The sequence below is a fragment of the Motacilla alba genome, chromosome 1 (genome assembly GCF_015832195.1).
Source record: "Motacilla alba alba isolate MOTALB_02 chromosome 1, Motacilla_alba_V1.0_pri, whole genome shotgun sequence".
NCBI lineage: Eukaryota > Metazoa > Chordata > Aves > Passeriformes > Motacillidae > Motacilla > Motacilla alba.
In genome coordinates, this window is record NC_052016.1 from 54,193,001 (window position 1) to 54,220,423 (window position 27,423).

General features: G+C 37.9%; 1 protein-coding gene across 4 annotated transcripts in view; it reads left to right on the forward strand.

Moving 5' to 3' along the window:
- Positions 1–919: 919 nt before the first annotated feature.
- TNFRSF19 (TNF receptor superfamily member 19) overlaps positions 920–27,423 on the forward strand; it is a 58,371-nt gene continuing 31,867 nt past the window's right edge. The window contains exons 1-6 of one of the 4 annotated variants that reach the window (XM_038139713.1): positions 920–1,073; positions 2,678–2,764; positions 14,163–14,251; positions 14,813–14,923; positions 24,162–24,340; positions 26,990–27,075. In XM_038139713.1, the coding sequence (XP_037995641.1) occupies positions 14,186–14,251; positions 14,813–14,923; positions 24,162–24,340; positions 26,990–27,075 (442 nt within the window). In that variant the 5' untranslated portion in view covers positions 920–1,073; positions 2,678–2,764; positions 14,163–14,185. Of the gene's footprint in view, positions 1,074–2,233; positions 2,499–2,677; positions 2,765–7,443; positions 7,510–7,927; positions 8,054–14,162; positions 14,252–14,812; positions 14,924–24,161; positions 24,341–26,989; positions 27,076–27,423 lie in introns of those variants that run through there. The other 3 variants (XM_038139723.1, XM_038139734.1, XM_038139743.1) reach the window with 3 other exon arrangements.

The following is a 27,423-nucleotide window of genomic DNA, read 5'->3' on the forward strand; positions in this document are numbered from 1 at the left end:
GTTCTGTGCTTTATGCAAATCACAATATTATCCTCATTTTATGTAAGGAGAAAAAATCCTTATCAGCTTTTGGAAAAATATTGAACTATAGAAACAACTGTTGTTGTTGTTATTACACACATCTGGCCAAATTTTGAGGAGCCATAGAATGGGAAATAGCAGATAGTTCAGGCTGACAGACTCCACAGTGAAAAGTAGTGTCATAAATGCAAAATGCAATGCCTAACCTTTAGAAGGTTAGACTGGCAATAATTAACCTCACTTCTCTTTTTCATATGTATGAAAGAAAGATCAAAGACTTCTAATAAACCATCAGGACTTGTTTTTGCTTAAAATCCAGAGAAATAAGAGGCACTTTCTCTGAAGAGCTTTGTTCTCAAAGCACCATTGAAATTGAAGGGGTTATTTTAGTTCAGCACTGCCCACCCATAAATTTCATTTCAATATATGCATTTCCAGTTTTACCACAAAAGCTACAAATGGAGTCTTATCAAAAAACTTTCTGGTGATAGAGGGTTGTATGTCAGAAGAACACAAATTAATGTTGAAAGAGAAGAAAGCAGCCCGGATAATTTTCTTTTATTAATAATAGGTGGAAGTGGAAATTAGAGAAATAGATAAATATATGGTTTGTTCATGTTTTTTTTCAGCAGTGTATACCTGAAAGTCAATCCATGACCTGCACCATACTCCTTTGTACGTCTATCAGTTCTTCTCCGTCTCAGTTACCAGAACATCCCTCAAAGGCCTGCCTGCATAGGTGACCCAAACCAGTAATTAAACTCCGTCCAGCCAGCAACACAATTACATTCTGCGGCACCTTTTGTAAGGTTCTCAAGTCTCTCTGGAAATGTTCCTTGCCGTCCCACAGTGCGCCATCCCACCAGCAGAAGGCTCCCTATGCCGCCGAGTGCCGCGGGAGCCTCATCCCCGAGCGGCACCGGGCTGCGCCGGGCGAGCAGCGGGGGACGAGCGCGGACAGGGAGGAGGCTGCAGCCCACCCACGAGGAGCAGAACCAGGGATCTGCGCCGGACCCTCTATCGCTCCCGCGCTCGGCTATCCGGTGCCCATTGTAAGCCGATTGTTTGCTTTTGTTTTAACTCTTAAGGCAGACGGGTCTAGCATATTGCCTCTTTCTACTTTTGCCTTTTAAATGAATTCTCGGTTACTCGGTGTGCAAATATTTGCATGCGTCTCCCCGTGACAGGCTCGTATCACTTTCATCTGCCCATGTGGTATGCCTAAAGCATGGGGTATGCATGGATGGGAACTTCAGTGACATCTTCGATATGGCTGATTATCCTAAAATCCATCCTGCTTGATATTTGTATGCTTTATTAACAGCTGAAGTACAGAGGGCTGAATCAATCTCTGTGCCAAAAGCTACCTCAGCGTCAGATCACTGAATATGAAATTCAGTAGTACATTTCTTCTGCCTTTCCCCTGCACTGCAAGAGAGAAAGTCACAGCAGCCTTGAGGATTTCCCTGCTCGCCAGGGCTACACAGGACCCTCCAGCAATCCTCAGAGCTGTGACCTGCAGCAGCACAGAGAATGTCTGTCAATATACTCCCATGACCCCAAAAGCCTCCCCCTCCCTCTGCGGAAGCGCAGTGGTGACCACTTCAAATATACCCTAGCTGAAAAATGCCTTTACACTGAAAAACACTTCAGTGAGTTACTTATGGCAGCTTCACAGCTCATTTACGTAAAGGAATCATGAGCCGCTGATGAATCAGTCTCAAATAAAATGATTTGCAAAAGGCCACACAGTAAGCAGCAGGGAGGACGTGAGCCAGGGACTAAGAGCACGCTCCATTGTGCTTGGTTTTGCCAGTGCAAAAATCCAATGCCAGCGTGCAAAATGCACCATTTTCTCAGCTCCAAATCTCAACAAAGAGATAAACAAAAGTAGTTTTCTCTCGTGTATTACAGCTGCCTGGTAAACCGACCTTTATGTCTGACTTTAAGAACTTTGTGGAAGACTGAAACTTCCTTTTGCAGACAAAATTATAAAGCATCTTTTAAAGAAAACTTTCTAGCTACACTATTCTCTCTTCTCGGGAGGAAACTTAAATGTAGTGAAGACTTTGAAGTGAGCCTTGGGTTTGTTACAATGGACTAACCTGATTAGAAATCATGCAAACTCTTGCTGCTCTTTAGCTGCATTCCCCCACAGGCTGTATTACAGCTCTCTAACCAGTCCCACAGCATTGAATGATGTCATGGGATCTGCAGCTCAGCGAGATGAAAGGGATAAAGCGGAACCCGCTGGCACTGGGGAAAGCTTCCAACACACAATCCACAACACAGCTTGGGAACTCAAAAGCTACAGATCCAGCCACTCAACCCCAAGCATTTCAGAATCGTGTGCATTCTCCCAGCACAAGCAAGGAGAGGGGGAAAAGAGCCGGTGCAGAGCACTAAAAGGCAGAATTTGAGTGCAGCTACCTGCTGGAAAAGGAGCTCTTTTTCCTCGCCAAAGCACTGCCTTTGATGTACGGCAACTGATCACTGATCAGATTACAGGCATTTGGTCTCAGTGCTCGTCTGCCTTTGATCTGCATGGTTAATTTTATTTTCCCGGATTTGGAGTTTCGTCTGGGCTTGTGCTGACATACTTTTTTTTCTTTTCTTTTTCTTTTTCTTTCTTTTTTTTTTTTTTTTTTTTTTTAAGGCGGTAAAAGCATTTAATACAGAAGCTCCGGCAGTGTGAAATTAAGCTGCAGAAACTCTGGCACTGGAAAACTTCATCAGATAACAGGTACTGAATTTTGGGGTTGTTTTTCAGTTTTGTGTTGCAAGAATTTAAGGAATTACAAAGTTCGCTTAACCAATAATACTACACATCATTGTGTGTACAAAGTTCAAAAGATTGTTTGTAATTCATGCAGCATTTTGTTTGCAGCTCTTGGGCAGAATTATATAGAGAACAGACTATCTAGAATAAAAGACAGAAAAACTGAAGCAAACCCAGTCTTTTTCAATGCTTTGGGTGTATGTAAGATTTTGGGTTGCCCTGCTCATTCATATTGTCTATAGTTTTGTAAATTTGTATTTGAATACATATATTACATGACTCAGGGGAGTACTTATTTTCTAAGGAAAGACCAACCATATCTCCTACACACTGTAATACTTTCTTTGCTCTCAGTGCATTTATTTAGCTGTGTCTTCTTCAAACTACACTTTCAAGCCTAATAGTGAGAATAAAAAAAGTCTCTACTTCCACAAGTTATTAGAACTAAATTTATAAGCATAACATTTTTATACACAAAAGGAAATGGTTTTATTTTAAGATTGAAGGGATTATAGTTCAGCTGCATCATATGAAATATTGAAAATAAAAGTAATCTTCTAACCTGATGATAGAAGTTTCCTCTAAGGCATTTTAATAAATATACTAAAGAATTCTTAGGTTTGTCTAGAGCCAACAACTAGTTTTGCTGAACTTCATAGAAGTTTTGCTGCATTTCAGTGATGCAATTTCCACTCACAGTGTTTTGTATTCTGTTCCTCAAGCTCGTATTTATGAAAAGTATTGTGTTGAAGAAATTTTAAGACATCTACTCCAGAAATTCATTATAAGGGAACAATCTTTTGAAGGTTTAGGATCATTCACACATTTGCAGTTTTAAAGGGCCAGATCTTTGTGTGAGTTTGGGCCAAATCCATGAGTGTTCTGTGCCTGCAGCTGGAGTCAGACTGTTAAAATAAGACTCAAATTCCTTCTGTAGTATTTAAATATAATTTAGATTTTCAGAAGAACTTAGAACCCATAATTGGGACCAGGCTTGCAAACATTCCAGACACTGAGGTCTTTGAAGATCTAGTCTTAATGGTGGCTAGTAATACCACTTATATAGTCTTAAGTCTAAATTTAAAGTGTATATAAATTTTAAATGCATTTATTAACAAAGTGCAACTAAAAGTCAGCATAAATTACAGCTGTCAAGCATCACTTGAACACTATTCTTTAAGATGTCTACCAGTCCACAGGACCTTCAAGATGTTCATATCTCAGTATGGACCATAGTGCAACATGTAAACCCAAATTTTAACAGTCTGATTGCATCTGAGCAAGACCAAGTTATCAACATTTCCAGATAAATGTAGATAGCTTTCATTAGTCAGTCTGCAAAGTTTGTTTCTTGTAATTAAAACAATATTTGTATATATAAAACTTCAATTTACTGAATATCAAGAGATAATATGCCAGACACAGATTAACTAGGCCTGACTTGGAATCACTCAGTTTTCTATGCCACCAATTAATTCATGTTCTTACTTAACAAGTCAATTATATTATAAGGAAAGTAATTAGCACTGTATGAATATTATGGGTATAGCTGTCAAAAAAGAATATAATTTAAGGTATAGCCAAAGCAAAATGTAGTATTTCTCCCCAAATAACAATGATGTACTAAAATATGTTCCTGTAATTCTGAAAAGATGGCTTTATTTATTAATTCTATGCTTTGCTGATGAGCTTCTCTGCCTTTCCAGTCCCCTCTTGCTTGTTGCTTGTTTTCTAATATGTACATTTATTTTCTGAGGAAAATTGTCTCTGAGCTTTACCTCTGCTTGGTGTAAAGTAGAAAGGGAAGCAAATTTTTAAAAATAACACAAGGAGTCTTTTTCCTCAGAAGTCAAAATAGCTGTGCAAGTCTAACGCAATTAAACTATCACTACAAGGGTCTGACCTATCACACAAATGGGTGAAGTTGCACACAGAAGGAACACTGGTTAATTAGATAGATTACACTGTTGAGTGGGATTTGTATAGATAACTATTTGCAACATTTAGGCCCTGAAAATGCATTTAAGAAACAAAGGTTTGGTTTTTTTTTTTTAATTTTGTAAGAAGTCCCTAGGATTTTAGGTAATCTCCACAGATATTTAAACAAAGATGGGCGTCAACCCAATTAAGCTGAAAAATATCTTTGCTCGTCTGTATGTAAGTGAGGCTGAAATGAAATCACACTTGAACACATTCATGCATGGTGGGAAGAGGATTTTCAGCAATTTTTGTTGTTTTAAATAGCAGTTCTCTGAGAGTTTAGCCTGTCATTGATCTGACTTTTAAAGATTAAATGGTAATAATTCTTGGCACTAGTAACTTTGCTTTTACTAAGAGCTGTATAAACATTAATTAATCCTCAGGCTTAAGCCTTCAGAAACAAAAAGTTCACAATGCTTTTTCAAGCAGATCTGACTAGGAAGCTCCCAAGTATATGATTTATTTATTAAAATAGCTTGAGCAATTTCTGATTATAAATAGAGCCATTTTCAAACAGTGTGCCTTAGATAACATCATAAACATATTTTAAGGTTTGTAATAGTTAAGATTATCAAAAGACATTGCACAGTTATACTGACATCAGTTTCCAGCAGCTGTCATAACAAGAGTAGATCTATCTCACAGTTGACTGGGGGAACTGTGTTAGCATTTGAGATATGGAGATAACAACTTCCTATTGCTGTACAATTTCTGCTTCCACATCAGATATGTCACGCAACTTAGTCTTATCAAAGGGGTCAGCTGAACGTACTTTCCAAGTATTTCTTTTTTGCTTTCTCTGTTGTAGTGAGAATCTCCGTACTAGTTCTAACAATTCACTTCTTCCATTTCCTGAGAAGCATCATGGTTTAAAACAAAGTAAATACTACAATTTTCAATACCTTTCAATGATGAATGGAACTAATTCATCCATTTTAAATTCAGATGAAAGATTTTACATGCTACAACAAGGACTTAAACATTTAAGTTTCAGTGTTACAGACAACACATTGCTCTGAATTCATTAGCATAGTAACCCACTGTCTGATGAAAGTCTTGATGTTTCTTTATATGGTAATCCTGAGTGTTTAGTCAACACTTCAAGAACTCTGAGATATTTTAATACCTTTGTCTAACTATACTGCTTTAAAACAAGTATCTGAAACACACATGATGATTCTAAGAAGAATGCACGCAACAGTTTCACTGGTGTCTCCAGAAAACAGATAACATACAAAAGATTGTCTGTAAATAGTGAGACTGTGTACAATGCTCAGTGCTGTGCAGCAGCTGCTGTTCACAACAGATGCGCTGCTGTTGCGCCACAGTATGCCATTCCTCACTGAAATTCCAGCCTCTTGCAGAGCTCCTCCTGGCAAGGGTCCTGAAGCAAAGCTCTTCTTTGAAGGCCCTTTAGAAGAGAATTACATGAAAACCCCTGTACATTCAGAGTTGTTTGGGTTTTACAGTTGGAAACAACTAGTTTTGCAGCAATCATTTCTCTTTTTGCATACAACTTTCTCGATTTCAATAAGCACTGCTTGTTTTTAGGGAAGCCCTTTGGCTGGTGATCTTCAAATTTTTTGGTGGGGAGATCCAAAAGTTCTGTTTATTTGAAAATGCTTTACCTCCCTCCCAGTATAATAATTTGTTAATTTTTTCAGAGCCTAACCCTGTTCCTTGTGTGTCCATACAGTTGTCTAGACTGTAAGTGGATCATTAACTTTTTCATTAGAAGTATAACTAATAATCTGAAATCCCTGCAGCAGCAGTACTTTTACCAAGGTCTCCAAGACTAGTTTCACCAATGTTGGAGCATCACTAACTTCAGAAAAGCTCCTAGTTTGTGTCACAGTAAGTCGCAGTAACACCCAACCTAGCGACTATGAAAAATTTACTATCCGTGAAGGGCTGGATTTCTCCATTTCTCCATGGATACTCGCATTTGGTATCAACACTGTGCTTACAGCTGGGTAACTTATTACCTGCAGAATGGATAAAATATTTCAGGCTTTGAGCTAGCAGGACAAAAAAGCTACTCAAGTACTTTGGAAAGGAGGGCTGGCAGAAAGGAGAATTTGCAGTGTCTTATCAGAAAGCCCCTGTCATGTTTTTTGGGCAGGAGAGGTGGAAAGGGCTTTGCTGAATTACAAGGACTCATTGTACACTCACCTGAACAGTGGCCAAGAGACAGTACCTTTAGAACAGCCCAGAAACCACAAGCCTGAGCTCTCTCTGAAGGACATCAGCAATGCCAAGGCTGCAGTCCCAAAGCCAAGCAGCATATGGAAGCAGAGGTGGGCACAGGAGTGCCCTGCTATCCTGTCCTCCTGGTGGGATAAAAGGGACACCAGCCGCTCACTTGTGATTCACCCTGGCTTCGCCCCAGTGATAGGAGGCACACACCCCCAGTCGCGCCCTCCCAGTGCAGACACACAGCACCCGCTGTCCGTCCGTCCGTCCGTCCATCCATCCATCCATCCATCCATCCATCCATCCATCCATCCATCCATCCATCCATCCATCCATCCATCCATCCATCCATCCATCCATCCATCCATCCATCCATCCATCCATCCAGCCCATTGGCTGCCCGCGCTCAGCTGACGGCCCCGGGGCGGGGCGGGCGCGGCGCGGCGTTGCCGGGGTGACGGGGCGGCCGCCGAGGGGAGGCGGTGGCGGCGGGGGCTCCTGGGCCGGCCGGGGCGGCCGCAGCCGCGGCGTGGCAGGTGGGTGCGTGCGACAGCCGGGTCGCGGAGCGGGACGGCTGCGGGACAAGCGGCGGCTCCGCCTGGGCACCGCGGGCTGGCCGGGCACCGCCGCGCCGAGGCCGCCCCGCCTGGCACCGACCCGCGCCGCCTGCCCCAGGGGCCCGGGGCGGGCGGCCGGGGAGGTGATGGCAGCGAGCTCCGCGGAAAGCGCAGGCTGCGGGCGGCGGGGGCGCGGGGCAGGGCTCGGCCGGGCCCCTGCCTCCCGCGGCGGCTCCGGCTCTGCCGCTGCGAGCCGCCCCCGCGGCGTCCCGCGGTGGGTACGCGGGGCACGGCGCAGCCACGGAGCCGCGGCTGCTGCGGGTGGTGGGTTCTGCAGGTCTCGACAGCCCCGGAGTGGCTGCTCCACGCCCCGGCGTGCGGCGAACAAAAAGCCCTTGAAAGCCGGGCTTTCATGTTCGCAAGCGCTTCTCGTGTCTGCTGCATTAATAAGCTGCTGTTTGCTTCAAACAATATTAGAGCTGGAGTTGGAGGAATAGGAGCTCCCCACTTTTTCTTTTGGCTGGTAAGAGGTTTAAAAGCTCCAATTACAGTTCGGTTTATTGAAAAGGTTTTAATTGTTTGACTTCCTTTCCTGTCCCCATTTAATCTGACCTTGGACCGAAAGCTTTACCTGATGTTTGTGAAAAGTCTAACTACTTATTTACCATCTTTATATTTACATCTACTTTAGAAGGATGCTTTTATCAAGTTTATCAAGTTTATGGTCCAGTAGCATTTAATATGAGTAAGCGGCAAATTGATTCAATCTGTAGGTCGGTTTCTTAACTACTGCATAATCTCTTTCAAGCACACCTTCACCATCAGGTGTAAAGTGAGTTACTTAGGTATGTTACCTGGGAGCTTGTTACCATAAGAGAAGAGGGTTGGGTTTTTAGAGTGGGTTTTTTTGTTGCTGTTTTTGGTTGGTTGGTTTGTTTGGTTTGGTTGTTTGGTTTTGTTTTTTTTTTTTTTTTTTTTGTTGTTGTTGTTTCTTTTAGACCTAGAAGTAAGCTTCTTTATTACTTTACTAGTAAGATGATTACAATGCCAGTTAAGGAGGTAATAAGTCACTTTTTCTCACTTTCAACAACTTGCAATCCTCGTAAAAGAGAATGGTGTGAGTGAAAGTAACTTATGTCTGAGGTTTTTAAGACGTTGCATGCCATCCAAAACTGCTCAAGGCTGGCTGGATAAACATAGCATATTGGCATTGCGGCATTGCACCATTGCAAGGTGTATTAACTGCATTAACCAGCTCAATGCTTTATAATTCATGATCCCTAAAAATTACTTTGAAAAAGAGCTATTAGTATATTTTGGTGTAAGTGAAGTATGAATATAACACTGGCATTCTCAATGTAGTACATATTTACGTATCCAAGTACAAAAGTGCATCTCAACACTGAGCTTTCAACTAGCAAACTAGTGTCTCCTAGAACTGGAGATGGGTGAGATGTATTAAACAGAAGGAGCAACATTTTTTTTACCACAGTTTTGATGTTGTGTGAGTAGGCTCATCAGCTTTGGTGAGAGTGGGAGTTCTTGCGTGAATCACAGGCTGTGATCCTCTGAAATGCTTTGTTTATGTGTAGGAAAAATGTTGCTGCATTGCACCTTTGTTACAATATTTCATTCTAATGTCTAATTAATGATAAGCTGGATATGTTGAAGAACACAAATGATAAACTGATTTATCACCATTATTCCTGTAAAGACAAGTACTTCAATTGAAGTAACTTGAAGTGTGTGGTACTCAGAAGCAGCACAAATATTTCTTGGCTGTGTCTTGTGGCCCTGTCTTCTTCTCATCCCCCTCAGCCCCTAAAATACATCTAAGTGTTTTCGACCACCAGCAAGGTTCTAACTTCAATCTGCTACTTCTGTCTTTACAAAAGTAGAAATAAATCCATAGTGGCCTAATGTCGTACATTTCATGTATGGCAGGTTCGTAAAATACAGATCTTTTCAATGTGATATTTAATGTGATGAATGTGCCCCAACTGCCAGTATGGAGTTTTTTTCCCCACATTTCTTGGAAAAGTTGGAGCAAATGTGGTCGGACGAGACCTCATTTAGTTCACAAAGGGGAAGACTACAAGGGTTGTGGGCAGGGTGTAAGGGGAAGGTGTTCTAGACCTGTGAGACAGAAATAACAATGTGCAGCTCTGTAGTGGAAGTTCTTGTCCCTAACTTGCTCCCTTGCTTTGTCTTTGTCATTGCAGCACCATTAGTACTTTCCCTTCTCTTGTTTCTTGCCCCTGGGGCACTGACTCTGCTAAAGCCATCTGCCACTCCTTGTTTTATTGCTTGCAGTTGACAGCTGCGGGTGGGAAGTAGGTGGTTAGAAAGGAGCTGAGACCCTGTTTGTTGGATACCAGAGACCTCTGTTGGCAAGATAAGATGATTATATTTTCTCTCCCTCTTCCCTACCCAGAACTTCTCAGAGTACTCTGCCAGTGTTATAGAGTGTGTGAAAAGTGATCATCAAGTAAAAATATCAAATCAAATATGGCAAATTTCAAAGAACTGGTTGTGAATTAACTGAGAATTCACAACTTCAAGTTAAGTTAATGTGAAGTTGGGACTCTTCACCATTCTAAAGTTTCCCTTAGAAGAGGTATGATGTTGACTTCAAAGTTTTGATGCTTCTGTGTCTGAGAAACCTGCTAGTCAGCCATAATTTAGTCATGCTGCTTTGTTTCTTGAGGTAGTGTGCCTTTCATGGTGGAACTTGAAGTTTTTTGGAGAGAGAAAAGAAATGTTTTTCTGACATGGACTTTGAAATAAAATGATGACTACCATTCAAGCAAGCTGGTAAATTTCAGAGGGCCATGGATTCTAGAACCCTAAAAGGCTGGAAGTTCTTACTTCCACAATACATTCATTACATGTTTCTAATTTATTGTTTGGTATTGCCCTCTTTATGCGTATGCATAGTAGGCCCCAAATGACCTTAAAATTATGCAACTACATTTCCTAATGCAAGTTCCCTATCCTGAGTTCAGTACATTACCAGTAATGATTGCTTTTCCCTGAGTATTTTAGGCAAGCATATTACTGTTAACCTAATAAGATGTATTTGGAATGATTTAGTGACCTCAAAAAACTCTCTCCACAGGTTTCTTTCTTCTAATAAAACTAACTGAACTTGGCATTTTAAATATCAGTATCTGGACAAGAGCAAATAGTCTTTAAAAGTATGAAACCTCTGTTTACTCGCACATGTTTTAGAGGCAAAAAACTTCTAATGACTTCTTACTTGAAAGCATGGGGTGAATGGCTAGTGTCCAACAGACATCAGTATAATGCCACTTGATATCATGAGAGTAGAAATTTGCCCAATGGCAACCTATTATTATGTGCTGCAGTCTCTGCTTTTTAAGCAATACTTTTTACTGAACTGGAGATTGAAGCAGAAAGCATGCAGCTGACACAGTTATCTCTCCTGTGAGACTTGCGTTCAATGCAATGAGTTATTAAGGTGCCTTTCAATTATTTTTATCAAAATGTTGTCATGAAAGAAACATTTTATTTGTCCTCTTAACAATTGTTATTTCTTGTACAGTGGCTCATTTCTTTCTCTTGTTAGTCAGTAGAGAGTCTCAGGTGTTGTTTTGGCAGGAGTGGTGACAATAGGCACAATGATGGCGTGTTAGACTACCACAGGCGTTCAAACACATCTGCTGAGATTATTTAAATGTGTTTTGGGGCTGCTGAAGTGCTCTGAAGTTTAAGGTCCATAGACCTGCAAGCTTCTTTTGGATTCTTTATTGATCTTACAAGACTTATTATATAGAAGATATATCATAGGCTTGAAGCTATAAGATCTCATGAAACTTGTAATGATCAGTCAAAAAACTGAACCTTAGTCAAGTGTAGGATAAGTTGGAGAAGTCCTTGCTGGTTTGATGCCAGTAATAAAATGCTTGATTTTGCAAATTTACGCGGGGTTATGAAACTCCTGGTGAATAGACTTGCCAAGACTGTTATAAAGGCAGCAGATTTTCTTTTAAATAGAGAATATTTCACAGCTGCGATCAAATTTCACACCTAAGTGTACAAAATGTATTGTGGTACAAGGTGGTTTGCCATGTGCTTTTTATGTTCTAAAAGTCTTTGAGATACTTGCTATAAAAAGATCATCTTATAACAGGGCAATTCCAAAACTGAAATACAAGATGTCAGCATGACCAGCAAGATTTTTAATACTGCTTTTTGTTCTGTACTGGTGTTTGATTTTTATTCCAATTGTGACTCCAGAGTACTAAAAGATGAAAATAGGTAATTAGCTTTGTTTCAGTATTGATTTTGATAAGTTGTATATATAATGATTTCTTAACAATATTTAATCTTCAAGTTATTGCGTGTTGGAGAAAAGGTATAGGGGTTAATATACCTGAATTACATTAAGCTAATATAGTTTTATTGCAGATAATTAGTCTGCAGGGCAGTTAATTGGGCTGTTCTTAATTTGCTTTATTTTTTCCATGCTTCAGGTGGCTTCCACAGAAATAATAGACTTCTTAGATTCTGTTACAGCTCCATATTTTAGATCATTAGGCTTATTACAGCTCAGCAGTATTTTTTGTATTGAAAATTCTTTGTGAAACTTGACACAAAAATATACAATCATTACACTCATCAGTTTCTTTTTGATATGTTACACATCTATTTTCAGAAGCAAAAGTAAACATTAAAACTTAAAATGAAACTTACTTTTAACCTTAGGAAGAATCCTGCTTTTGAAGTTTTGGTAGTATTCTACAGATGGTCATAATTGCATTAGAACTGTATTATGCTTTAGCTGTTATGATTTAGCATATGACTTGGAGTAATCACTTGACATTCAAATCTAAGAAATTCAATTATATTTACAACTTTGTTTCCCTTTCCCACTTCTGTGAAGCTTTAAGTCCTACAGCAATTAAGAAAACACATGAAGTATTTATTTTTTCCACTAATCAGTATTACGTGAAATAAAAAAGTGAATGGGGACTTTCTCTCCCAAGTCCCATTACTTTCAGAATGATTCTTTGAATCAATATTTAACCAGTTTATTTAATTTAACTCTTGGGCTTTTGGCTTTACTGTCTTGTCTTCTCTGAATCAAGTGAAGTCAAGCTGGTTTTACAGGACTGCTTTTCAGTAATGCAGTGTAGAATTGTTTATTGTATGATGATTCTTAGTTATCTTTTAATTTCTTCATATATTACTCTTGAATTTCTGTAGCATTCCAAAGTGAATGAACAGCAAAATTGAACAGGATCAAAATTAAGACTTTCTTGATACTTCAAGGTTACTGAGGTGCAAAGTGCCACAATTTGTCTCTTATCTAATCTGGTTTTACTTAGAAGATATTTGGTTACTTGTTGGCCAGTACATGATATAATGTATGGTGTGTGTATTTACCCATTTTCTGTGTTTCTAAAAACAGATGAGAAACGTTTCTTGAAATTTCTGAGTTCCCTTAACAGTATTTTTTACTGTCTCTGTCCACTGTTTGCTCTTTGCTATTACTAGAAATTGTTTTGTTCGTGCATACCTGGTTTTTTTCAGCATTAGAATTGTCAGCTTCTCATGACTTCAGAACTTTTAGCATTTGTTGACTCTCCTTTTTAATTTTTCTAGTTGTCCAGCAGTACTTTTTACATGGAGTCGTGTTTTGGTCATCCAGAATTATTTCTGGGATTTTTCCATTTAATGTTTCTTGCCTTAATTTTTTCCCTCAGACTTAAAAAGAAACCCATGTCAAATACTATATCTGTATGTATCCATATTCCTTGAGAGTATGTCTTCTTTTTTACCCATGTTGACCTGCATTTAATCTGGCAATTGTCATTGGCCCATAGAGCATTGCCATCACTAAGTGAGAAATAACCATAAAAGTGTCATCTTGGCTTTCCCACAGAGAGCTATCTGACACTTCTCTACCTGCTCTGTTCTTTCTAGTAGACTTTTGCTCTTTTTACACTTCAACATACAGCTCCTCTTAAAAAATATCAATAGTGACACTGAAGCATACTTTCTTCTTATTGATTAGAATTTGTTAACTAGAGTATTCATGCAGTAAAATGTGGAATTGTGTGTTAATTATAGTTTTTGTTCATTCTGGTTGTATATTTTTGAAAGCATATTATGCTTGCAGTAGTTCCATGTTGGAAAGCATTTTGCAATTTTGTTAATGCTTTTCTCTGATATTTTCCTTTTGTTTTGGATTCCATCCTTTTATTTGTCAGTCCCTGCTCTACTAATAAAAACATGGTGTATATGAAGAAATTTATTTTTGTCTGTTGATCATGTACTTAGTTGAGTGTTTGTTTAACAAACAAGATGCATATGTTAGGGATGTTAGGTTAATAAATGCTAATATTCTCTAATCTAGACTGGTAGCCATCTCTTCTTTTGAGATTTAAAACTATAGAAACTTTGTGTTTATTGTCTTGTCTTCAAAAGGCATATGATTTTTAAAGCATATATTGTTTCTTTAGCAGCTTCCAGGAATCCATTTGAAAATGTTAATGGCATTGACAGATTGTATTTTGACCTGCCAAGTGTTGTGAAGTACAATGGACACATGACTTCTGCAATTTAAACAATGTAAATATATATTTTTTATTTTTATATTTTTCTAGGGAGAAAGCTTTAATCACAAGAAATGGATGCTAAAGGATTTCAAAGAGATGATAAACTGAAGGTGCTTGTCATTTTATTAGCATATTTGGTAAGTTAAAGATTAATATTTTTCCCCCATGTTGAAAAAATTGTACTGAGCACAGAAACTGTGTCTTTTGTTTTACACATTACTGCTAACACTAAAGGTCTTCAAATGCTGCATGCAGACAATGCTTACACATTTTATTGATTTGGGCTTAAGCTTGGTCCACTGATTCATATAATTTCTGGCTGCTCCTCGTACACAATTACAAAATTTTACATTGTGAGCCTCTTCATGGGTGAAGGAGTGGACTAGAACAGAAAATAAAAGTGAATGTAGTGCTGTGGAGGTGATGCTGCTTCACTTCAGAAGTAACCATCTCTTACTCCAGTGTGCTGTGTACATACTCTAGGTGCTTGGAGTATTTAGTTTATGGACAGATTGTAGCACAGCACACAATTACCTTGCCTCCTCAATGTACTTAACTCTGGCTTGCTGTAAACTAAGGGTAATTAATAATTCAGAAAGTTATTTTTAAGATCAAAACATGTATTTATTTCTCAGATTTAATTTTTTTGTTTGTTTGTTTGTTTGTTTTTTGCTTTGTTGTTGGTTTGGGTGTTTTAGCTAAGTAAGGTAATTTGTGAGACTGGAGACTGCAGAGAGCAAGAATTTAGGGACCAGACTGGAAACTGTATCCTCTGCAAACAATGTGGTCCTGGAATGGAACTCTCAAAGGTAAGGAAATCATGCTTTCTTGAATTTACTTTATTTCTGGTAAGTGCATTTATTTGATCTAAAATGATGGATATCTGTACTTACATGAAAATATGTACTCTTTTGGAATTTGAGCCTTCTGCAGTTTTTCAAGAACCATGTTATCTGTTTCATTTTATATTAAATGCTCAGTTCAGAAAATGATGATGCTACTAATAAAGTTGGCAGTACCATCTGGATGGGCTCTCAAATAATTGTTTTTAAGGTGAGTTAGTGCAACAAAGGAGGGGAAAAACTACAAAGGGGAAAAAAAATCTACAGGGAGTTAAGACTGCATAACCTTACTCTGTAGAAGAGAATGTGAAAAATTAATTTCAAGCCAGTGATTGGTACAGACTGCTGACATGGAGGGGCTTAATTCTTACAGTGCTGGCATTCACAATCAGTTCTGGATTTTGGGTGACAAAGTTTAAATATTTTATATATGACTTTTTTGTCTTAACAGAATGGTTTATTATACAAAGGTCATAAGTAAATAAATACAGAATAAGATTCAAATGAGAGCTAATATATTTCCTTTGAACAGGAGGGAAATGGGTGATTGTTCTATTTTCACTGGGTCTGTGGTTGGAGCACTTTAGGAAGCCAGATTCAAGTCAGGCTTGAACAAGTTCTTTGTTTTACAATTCATTAAAAATGCTGTAAACCTAATTCTTATCTTTATGCCATGTAAACTAATTGAAAAAGTTGAGGCCAGAAAAGTACATGACAATATTTAGAAAACACATAAGAAGTTCTTTTGATTTCATAGAGAAGGAAATTCTATTGTGAATCTTACGCAATTGCGTTTTGCTTTTATAATAATTGCATTTCTTCCAAAAAAAAATTCCCATAAATGTTTTTGTATTACTAGGATTTTAGGACAGTAGAAATGAATCAACGGAGATGAATGCTGGCTGTGATTACAGGCTGGGATTCAGTAGAACTAGAAAGTTCACTTGGCAAAATTTTCAACAAAATTCCAAGTCTGAATGCAAGGCACGAGGGGGATCTTAGTTGTTTTCAGTTCAGAGAAAGTAGGTGCAGTGCATGAGCAGGGATAGAGAACAATGAAGGAAAACACAGCTGCAAGGGAGGAATATGTTGGTGTTGGTTAACTCAGCTACTGGAGGTGAAAGAGGCAACAAAATAACTTGCATGTCTTGGGAGATTGGATGTCTTGAGGCAGCAAGAGTATCCTGCCAGAGATGTGAGGATGGTAAGGCAAAGAAGAGTGCAGGGTGGTGTCAGGAAGGGTGAGTAGACCTACCAAGACTTATGCATGTGTAAAACCCTTTCTTCAGTGTCCAGCTCTAAACTCACATCTTGCCCATTGTTGGAGTGTGAAGCTGTGACCCTGACATAACTGTGCACTCAGATCCATACCTGAGAGGTGGGGCCATAAAGAGCATGCCATTTGCATGCAGAAGGGCAAACTTTGTCTTGTACTTCTACTGATAGTGTAAAAAGGATGCTGAAGGTGGAATTTAGGGTGTTTAAGGGAATTTGAAATGTTTATTTTGAAAATTTTTTAACATGAACCGTTACTAAGTTTGGTGTGTATGTGTGTTCAAACTCCTTGGGAGAAAAAGAAGCTTTCAGTTTATGGCTCTGTAGTTCCTATTATGTGCAGCTCTGAAAAAAAAAGCACAAGTTAAGTATTGTGGCTTGTGTGAGATTTGGAGGGATTTACTGAAATTGAGTGACACCTTTTCTCTATCTCATGACCCCCTGTGGCGAGTGTTCAGTGCATTAACAGAAATACTTAGTTTCACACTTTAGTGGGAATCCCTTTATATGTTCGGCAGCATTAGTTAAGGTTTAGTCATACAAGCAATGCTGTTAAAGCAGAGATTTAGACATGACTTACGACATGGATGTGGTTCAGTTTGGATTTTTTCAAATTGGCCTAAATTTGAGAACTCAGATGTTCTAGGGGGTGTTTTAATTTATAAAGGCACTTGTAAATATGTCACTTTGTAACAGTGGGCCAGTACTATATGCATTTATATAGTCAGATAATATACTTATCTAGTTGGCAAACAAAACCCAAAAGCATGAAAACTCAGGCCCTCAGCAATTACACTCAATTTAATAAAGAAACACTAAACTAAAACCACAAGATTATAGATTGCAATAGTACACTATTGAAGTTATGGTTTTGCTTCACCTATTTTTCTTTACAGTCTGATAGTCCTGATTCTTCTAGGACTAGTTTGGTGTTTTTGAAAATAGGAATGCTTGGTTAAATTAACTATGTAAGCAATTACTTGTCACAGACAGTAATAGACTTTCAAAATATTTTTTTTTTCTATACTAGAAATGAAATAACAGATTTTGTTCAAATCTAAATGATTGGAATCATAATTTCCTTTATAAATAGAGGTACAGTTCTCTGTGAATCACAGGGAAGGGTGTGATGCTGTGGCTGTAACTGAAATGTGGTTGAAAGTAGTCCCGTAGAACTACAGCTTGAAGCAACAAATATGTAAAGTCAAAGGTCAGAACGCACAGGGAAGAGGCATTTAATGATGCACTTGAAGTAATTTGCAGCCCAGGAGAAGTTTTGTTTGCTTGGTTTTTTACATATGAGAAAGCAATTATATAATAATGCTATAGTTTAATAACAGTTTCTTCGCACTAAATAATACGTCAGTTTTCCTATTAAATATTTAGTGCTCCTGGATAAAACTAGATATACTGCTGGATGTGTGAGCATGATTGTGTGTCTAAGTGTATAGTAAAATGCAATGTTAGTGGTGGGGTTTTTGCTTCAGTTCCCCCTGAGTGTTTTAAGCAATTGACAGACAGGTTTAGTTTTTATATTTGTAACAAAACACATCAGCCTGTATGGTTGACTGCAAAAACCCAGCTTTTCTCATCTTGTGTAAGAGAAATTACTGTATCTCAGTTACAATCTAAATATATAGTTTTCTTTCTTGTTATGACTGACTTTACAGAAATACAGGGCAAAAACCCAGCTGTACAGACTGCATATATGTATGTGTGTGTGTATATACTTATTTTTACAACTTCAGTTAGATATATATATCTTTGTTGCTATACTCTATGAGCATTTCACCTTTCTAAATTAGGGAAATGCTGTTGCCCTTTCTCAATTTATACATGAGACACTAACATAAATCAACTTGCTAGTGGAAATGCAGGAATATTTTGGTGGAACAGAGTAGACAGAGGCCATAGAGTGGAACAGAAGCTTTCTCTTCACAAGGCATCATATGGACAAGACAAAGGGTGATGGGCACAAATTGTACCGGGAGAATTTCTTTTTTATATTGAGAACATTCATTCACTGAAACAGTCTCCCTAGAGTCCCCATCACTGGAAGCTTTTGGGATGCAACTGGACAGGGTGTTAGATCATCTCAGATCAGCTCAGGTCCCTGACCCACGAAAGTTTGCTTCAGATGCTCTTTCAAGGTTCCTTCTAACCTGTCTGTTCTGTGATTCGATAGTGAGTCTTTTAATTTTGGTTACAAACCAGTGCTCAGTCTATTGGACTGACCTTTCTGTATAGGTAAGCAACTTCAGACACTCTTGATAGCCTGAAACAAAACAAAACCAGCAAAAACCCCAGTCTTATTTCATGTAACTAATTCTGAATCTAGACCATTCTTTTCAGCTTTTGCTGTCACAGTTTAATGGGGCTGTCTTTTCCAAAAATGTTTTTAAAGTAATTTTTTTTCCCTTCAAGTAAGAAAGAAATAGTACTACCCTCAGCTTTTCCTTTCTGATTGCCTTTATGTTGTTCTAACAACAATGCTACAATGTTACATTAGCTTAGAACTAAAATCCATTGATCACTTATGTTAATTGTATTTTTACTAAGTACTTTTAACAAATTGCAATCAGAAGAAAGGAAGCATTGTTCTTGTGTCAGTAGAATTGATGGGGAAGACAGTAAAAGCTTCTTCCCATGTTTTTTTGCTTCTATTTGTTAATTTTAAAAAAATCTCTGTATTGCCTTTTCTTCTCATAAACGTGTCTTTGGTAATATTTGTGAAGCTGTTGAATCACTGAATTAGCTTCATTTTCAGTGTGAGCAGTCTTTGTTTCATGATGGTTTTTTTCTTTGGGTTTTTTTGTTAGCTTTTTCAGGTTTTTTTCTTTTTTGTTTAGCAGGGCTTTCTTCTGGGGTGGGAGACTGAAATGGTTGTGTTGATTCAGAAGGAAGTGTTTGCTTCATGTGGCTCAGCATTATTGCATTTCTCATTCATTTAGTAGATAGCAAAGCATCACATAGTTAAGCACAAAACATTTAATAACTTCAGTTTGCCGGTGCCTGAATAGTCATTGGTTTGGCTTGAGAGTAACAGCCTTTCATCCTATCTCATATATGTTTCTGAAATAAATCAAGCCTTATATATTATTGAAATTTATACAAATCACAATTAATACAGGAAGAAAGATGACGTAGTTCATGTTTCAGCCGTTTTCTTAAAGATGTTCAAGTATGGAAGTGGAAGTCCTTCCAGTCCTTTCACCATGATTTTTTTAAAGTTATCAGCTGAGCCAGTGCACTGAGGACAGTATATGTCAAGGAAGGAATAGAAACCAAGAGGTGAAAGGGAGACTGCCTGAAGCCAGCACTGCCATCGAGTAAGCCATGATAAATACTGTCACTGAGAGACAGCTGCTTACAGAGAGCTGGTGGGACAGAGGCAGCTTCATGGCTGCTGAGGTGGGGCTGTGAATCACAGCTTGCTTCCTTGTACCAGGTGTATGATGAGGAAAGAGGAGACCTGCATGCTGTCTCAGAAAAAGAAATTGTGAATTTAACAGGCAGGTACTGTTTGAAGCTTCTCCTGGATGTGATAGTCCTCACTGAAGAACATCAGACTGCTGTGCTGTGACTGATGTGTTGTCACAGTGAAGCCACCAAGAGCAGCTGCTGCCATGTTTAGCAGTTGCTCTTAAGTTTTCAAAGCAATAGAGCTGTTTGTGAGGAAGTCTGCCAGATCTCTGCTCAGGAGAGGCCAGCATGTGTTTCTGGAAACTGGAGCAGCTGCATGTAGGCATGTCAAATCATCTTCACTGAGAATAAAACTTTTCTGACCCTAGCTGTGCACTTTGACTCAGCAGCTAAGTCTGATGTGTGCAGCATGCTGTTGCAGCCTGTCCTGCTCAGAGACTTCTGCTGATAGATCCAGCTCATTATTGGACTCTAGATGAGGCTGACCCACAGCCTGAGGTACTTTAGGAAGCTAAAACTGTGTGCTATTTAAAAAGGCCATGTTCTCAAAGGTATTAGGAAAAGCTTTGTTTCCCAGCACCAGTGTAGTGCCGCAACCTGTTACATGACCCGACACCAATTAAGTGTCTTAATGCCTGGAAGACTTTTTCTTGAGAATACCAAGTATTCTTGTAATCATCATGGCATAAGTGGAACTGCTTTGGCTGTGTTGTCTAGGGATTTACATAGTTTGTGGATAATCAGTGGAACTAGAAACAATTCTAAAATATACTTGCAGATTATTATCTTAATGATGCCTGAAAGCATTTTTTTTAATGAAAGTTGAGATTTTTTTAATTGAAATAATGTTTACAATCTAATTGACTCTTCATTTACTGTCTGTGTTGGATTCAACTTTTAGGGAAAAATCATACCACTTAACTCCAGTACCCTTTATAGTCTGCTCAACTTATGGTTTTTCTGTCTGTATCAATGTTTGGGTAGTGCATAGTGGAAGAAAACTTTAACAGTGGCCTGGTAGTTCTTGAAGAGGTGTCTGCATTATTCTGTGCTTTTAATATTTTTAGCTAGAAACAAAATGATGAGTTTGGTTAACTAGTCTGCTACAGGTTCCTAGGCAGCCTTGACCAGTCACCCCACTTGATACCTCAGTGAAAGACTTTTGAACAGAGTTGTTCTGGAGATACGGAAGCTAAAGGTCAAGAGATGGCACATTATTGTGGTAGTGAAAGCTGTATAGATATCAAGAAAATTGAGATGCATTTGAATTTTGAAGATTTTTTTGTAATTAACTTGAATTCAGTTTTCTGTAGAAGTGTTTGAGTCTTATGGCTTGTACTGTGTATATTTTGAGACAGAAAATTTTCATTAATTGGAAAGGGAAAGTAGAAAGGGAGGAGTGTGCTAAGTGTTCTTCACAGAAAGCTTTGCAACGGCAAAAATAAAGGCAGCATATATTTGTGCTCTTTTTTTTTCTGGCACAAAAATAAAAAATGGGTTTTTTTGAAATCTATCTGATTGCTATTACAAATTTTATTTCTCTTTTTTGCAGTCCTAAGGTCAAATGCCACAGGAGATGAGCTCTCTTTTAAAGTTAAGAGTGGGAGGATGGAGAGGGTGAGGGGGAGTTGGGAACTATTTTGATCTCATCAGCCATATAACTTGACAGCTTTGTAAATAGAACACAGAGAAAACTGGTGCACATAAGTTTTGCACGTGCACTGATAAAAAATGAACAGTCAATTGTTTGTATCTTTTCTGGACTGCTAAATTATAAAGTCCAAGATTTCAAAGGGTTTGAATTCATCATCCAAATCATATCCTTTAGTTTGGGGAATGTGGTTAATTATGAGTACAGATCTTTTTGAAGTTCTGCCTGGTTTACAAGCTTAAATATTTATTTGCACCTGCCAGGCAGTTAACTACCTCAAATATTATGTGATGTGAACAGAAAAAGCACATACATAAAGTTTTAGTTGTTATGAATTGGCATCTGCGGAATTCCTGGCAAGGACTTAGAAACCATCTTTGAAAAGATGGGAGGCTGTAAATTCCTTGGGCAGAAGATTTCTTTGTGTTGCATCCACCATTTTTATAGCTTTAAAGTAAACCATTCCATGATGGAAAGGATCACTAGGATGTGTCCATACATCCAGCTATAGCAAAGCAATCTGATCTAGAAACAATTTACTCAGCTTTGGTATTTTGGGCCAGTGAGTAAAAGCATTTAATTCTAACTTTTGTTTCCTGCTTGTTTTTTGATCCAAAGCTTCAAAGGTAGTCTGGAAAGGAAAACTTATAATTAAGTTAATTCAAGCCTTATATTTGAAAGTTTGATAGAACTTGGGAGAGACTGATTCCAAGTGATTTATCAAAAGATCCAAATGTAAATGGTTTAACTGAGTGGTATAATATATTCCATAATGCTACTGTTTGGATAAGCTAACTAGAAAGAGTAGGTATTTAGAAAGAGTGTGTTAAAGATTAATGATATTCAATGAAGAAGTTTATTTAGACTTAGGGAGAGCAAAATCTAACACAAGTTTGTCTAGTTCCAGTCCCTGGTGGTAATCATGTAGCTTTGTATACAGTCTTACAATTACATAAATGAAATGCAGTGTAAAAATTAGCACAGGAAGATACAGCTAAAACTGACATGGCTTTGGCATTGATTCCTAGTAGAAACTTGTCAATTTGAAATAAAATTGTATGAAATGTTCTATATCTGAAGTAAGTAAAAAAAAGAAAACAAATATTTTTATATTTTTTAAAGCTTTTTGCCTACCAGCTTTAATATGGTCCCAGTGTATCACAGGAGGACCGTGCTGTACAGTGCATGAAACTGTAGGGTGTTTTTCGGTTTTGTTACTAACTGCAACGATTTACCTGTCTGCTCCTTAATCTGAAAAATACTCAGTAGTAATAAAATACATTTCAGCTAAAAGCAAAACAAAACCTAAAAATTATTGACTAAGTTTGTGGATCTAGAGACTAAGTTTGTGGATCTATTTTTACTGTCTTTTTGTAGTTGCTTTCATAAATTGTTCATTTTCTGCATACTTGAGGGTTTGTTCTTCAGAGGAGAGTAAAGTTTATTCTTAGGAAAGAATAAAGGAATAAAGAAAAAATTCTTAGAATGCCCTGTAAAATGCATCTGAAGTTGTTTGTTGTTACTTTATCGTTTCAGGTTAGAGGCCTATTGGCCAGCTTGATCATAAAGCTTCTCCCATAGATGCTTTTTCCGCACAAAGCCTTGGAGAATCCAAATGTGTTGGATCTTGGAGAATCTGAGTGTGTTTCTAAAGTTTAAAAGCTTTTTTTTTGCAGCAGATTTGGTTAGGTTGGTGACTTTGGAATAAGTTTTTTATATGCATCAAACATGTTTATATGCATTAAACTGGTGGAAACATCCTCTGAAGTTGCCCTAGCTGAAGATTTCCTGCAGCTTTCCCACTGGGAAGATGCCCTATTCTTCCACTGAAAATACACAGGAGAGCAAGGTCCCCGTATTGTGCCTTTCCTAATTGTTTTTTTCTGGCAATTTGTTGTATTCCCCTTGCAGTTCTGTGGTGTATCACTAATGCATCAAATCAAACTTGAAGGTACCGAGCAAAATTGATAGGATATTTGGATGATAAGAGGGAATAGCAGCTCCTAGTAACTTGATAACTCCTAAGAAGTTGATTGATAGTTCTTGGTAACCAGTTTCATAGAATTCAGTCCCCAAACTTTTACATAGGGCTTGGTGTTCATCCTTGCAGCTTGTCCATGGTATTAGGTGTCCTTTTGCAAATGAATGGAAATAATGCCTTTAAACTTCTAAATTTGGCAGAAATAACCAACCATAACAATATTACTTGTATAGTAAAGTATTGTGCCTCCCTGTGATCTGCAGGTCTCTTAAACTTTTCTGACAGTTTGAGAACTGTTAGAACTGTAGGGGCTTGAGGTTTTGAGCTTCTTAGTGGCTAAGCAACATTTTGTGCCTAGCTGATGGTCATTAACCAGCTCTGGTTTATTTGGTAACAGAAGTCCTAAGCTTTTGAAGATCAGTGCACTCTCTTTGGCAATTAACTTTGTTCACCTTAGCTATGAACCTTAATATCAAAGTGCTTCTTTGCTGTTTTTGTAACTGAGTAAGTGCCTTCATACTTCACTTGTCCCAGTTTCCTCACTTTCACATGACTGACCTAATTAAAAAACAGACAGCTCAATAATTCTACCATAAGCTAGTAATAATGAAACTGTGGGAGTCCTTGAAGCCCTTTATCATTCAAATACACACTGGTTCCATGAATAAAGTGGATGACTAAGTATTACTTATAGAAGTAAGGGAGATTATTAGCAGTGGAAGACACATTTGAACTTGCTGAAAGGCTGGCTTTTGTCTCAAGAAAGACCTACTCTCAGTAATAATTACACCAGGTCTTCATTTTATCCCAGCATTCTCTTCTTGTTCACGCTTTCAGTGACTGAATAGCTTGCTATTGCTTGTTAATCCCTGCAGGAATGCGGCTTTGGATATGGGGAGGATGCACAGTGCATGACATGCAGGCCAAACAGATTCAAGGAGGACTGGGGCTTTCAGAAGTGCAAGCCTTGTCTGGATTGTGCGTTGGTTAACAGGTTTCAGAAGGCCAACTGTTCTGCCACCAGCAATGCACTATGTGGGGACTGTTTACCAGGGTAAGACCATTTCTGAAGATGAGACTTGAACAAATTCTAACCTAATTTACATTAAAATTGCTTGTTCGTGTTTTCTGGATAAATGTTGGTACCCTTTGTGTATGTATATAGGTCCTGTATAATCTAATCTTGGCCTTACTGTATTATCTGAGCACATAATTTCTGAATTGCAGTAATAATTATCTACAAAAATGCTTTGATAATTATCTACTTGGTCTATGAGAGTATTGTCTGTACAGCACCTGAGCAAAATACCTCAAACAGTGTTACTGGTGATTTAGTTAATTGTTATAAACACTTAAATATTTGAAAATATACACTGCTACCTTCTTCAAAAAGTATGCCATTATTTACTTGCGTTTTTTCCCCTCCTTAGGTCAATGCCTAATAATTCTCATGCACATTGATTCTTAGGTCAAAAGCAGTGGCTGTGGTTTACTGTCTGAAATTTCTTTCACCTTTCTTTTCTTCAAAATTCATAAAGAATTATCCTAGCTGAAAATCATAAATTAATCCGAAAGAATTGTTTGCTGAAACTGCTGTTATAAATCAAGAGCTGTGCTTCGTTTGTTGTCCTGTCATCCCAAAACTCTGTTATTAATTTTCTCTGTTTGTACTGTTAAATCTTAAGCTCTCTAAAAGGCTATTCTTTACATTGTTGCCAAGTTCTGATATTATAAACACCTGCCGTGAATTTGTAAAAAGACATTTTTGTTGCTTTTTTGAGCTGGTAATTTAACTGATAAGAGTAGTGTATGAGAACTGATTTGCAATTGTAACAGCCTTTGCATTTTCAGAGTATATATTTCAGACATGCTTAAAAGTTCATACATTTGTTTAGTATCTATATTTCAGCTGGTTTATTTTACATATATATTTTTTAAAATACCAACTATCAAATACCTGAACACTGTTGAAGCTTCTGCCATTGTTCCTTCTCAAGCTAGTGGTGAAATCTCTTCATTTAAAAGCACTTAATACAGATTTGGTAGCTAATCTTACCTTAAGTCACTGTACAAGAAGGTGCAGCCCCAGGCATTATAGATGTTACTCACAACCATTTTTGATACTACTTGCAGCCACATGGTAAATTGATTTATGCTCTTATATCATATTAATATATAAGTATTGTAGGGCTTATTTGGTTGTCAGCAGGGAGAAGATTTTCTTCTTCTGTAAACAATATAAGCTGAATTTTGGAAGATGAGAAAGAATTAAAAAAGAAGCTGCATTAAGACATGAATTAAAGGTAAAGCTAAACTGGAGGACATGGGAATGCCTCTTAGTATTCCAGTCAAATATGCCTCCTAGATAGGTGTGTTGAATATGTTTTAAAATGAGAGCTGCTTCCACAACCTGAGTTTTCTGGCAGCAAAGCTTGAAACAGGAGGAAGGAGGGAGTCATGGCCATGGCAAGGGTAGTGGTGGGACAGCTGGTCTGGATGTTTTGAGTAACAGAACTTTAACACACACCACCACTCATACCTGTCCTTTAGCTTAGATGCTGCCCAAACAAATGGAGGATCCATCTAGCCTAACCAAATAGTTTAACTGATGTTTTACCTCTTAGCAGTCTTATTTATTTCTGTTTTCCATGGGTTTCCAACATGCCATTCTCTGTTATTCGGCTTCAAAATACTACAGTGAGCATGTCAGCTAAAAACAAATATTAACACATTTTGTTCAGAGCAAATGATCACAGTGACCCCTTCAGTCTTGCAGCCTATGGATCTGTTTCTGTTCACATTGATAAAGTGGGAGTTTCTTGAGCAGTTGGAAAGCTGTTTGCATTAGCTGATAAAAGCTTCATACTTTAATGGCATTTGCAGTGTTAGGAATATAACATCAGTAGAGTTAGTACCTTTTATTTAACGTGCCACTACCACTGCAGAAAAAAAGTTCATGTACTCATCTTGAATGGGCCAGTACTGCTGATTCTGTCTTAGTACTAATGAATGGTTGAAAGACAGACCTATTTGATTGGAAGCTGTAGGTAAGTTCTTTAGAGGATGTCCTACATTAAAATTTGAAATACAGCATTCTGAAGTTCTGCTTTTTCTTTGGTGCTACTCTTGTTCCCTGATTGGATATGTAGGGTTTTGCCAGTCACTGTAGTCAGTATGCTCTTCAAACATTAGCTCAGTAATAAAGTTCTTGAAGAGTCTTTAAGTAAAATGTCACTGATATCTGGCCTGTTATATATTTTTAGAGATGATAATTACCTTGTATTATACAGATCAATCACTTCACTTTCTTTTTTTTAGACATGTAACTAAGCTTGCATAAGGTAAGTTCTTAATGCGTGTCACGTTCATTGTGATCTGTGTGGAAAATGTGATATTGATTTCTGCCCGAAATCTCCAGAACTGTTTATTTCTTCTGTGAATATAAGATTATAGCGACCATGCATTTGGACTAACAGATGTAGATGTTTTCCTCAATTTATTTTCAATCTGTCTTGCACTGTTAATTAATAGCTACTGTACTTTTGTTTAGTTTTATTTTCTTCTGTTTTCTGATTGTTTGCATTGAGACACAGATTGACAAGACTTGCAATTATAGAAGATTTTGTTAAAACACCGGACTTATTCTGTGAGGAATAATAACTGGTTTTGATTAACTATTGTTTCAAATTCTTCTATCTTCTAGATTTTATAGGAAGACTAAGCTTGGAGGCTTTCAAGACATGGAATGTGTTCCTTGTGGTGATCCTCCTCCTCCATATGAGCCTCACTGTAAGTGCTGGTTTTCCTGTTTTCTCTTTTAACTTTAAAGCCTGGCAAAAAAAAAAAAAAAAAAGGACAGTCACAGTTACAAATTATTTTTAAAACTCTTTTTCTTGTTAGTAAATGATTTTGTTCATACATTTCAGCAGGTCCAATACTATCATTGAGATGTTCCCACAAATAGCCAGTTTCTTGAGGATAAATATTCCTGTCACACCACACGGTCAGGGAGTCTTGATTCCACTTCTGATCTTGTCTTATAATTTTTTAATTTCTGTTAATGCCAAAAGAAAAGCAATCTTCCTAGACCCTCTGACAACTATCAGGTAGGGTAGTATCTTTTCCTGACCCCAAAAA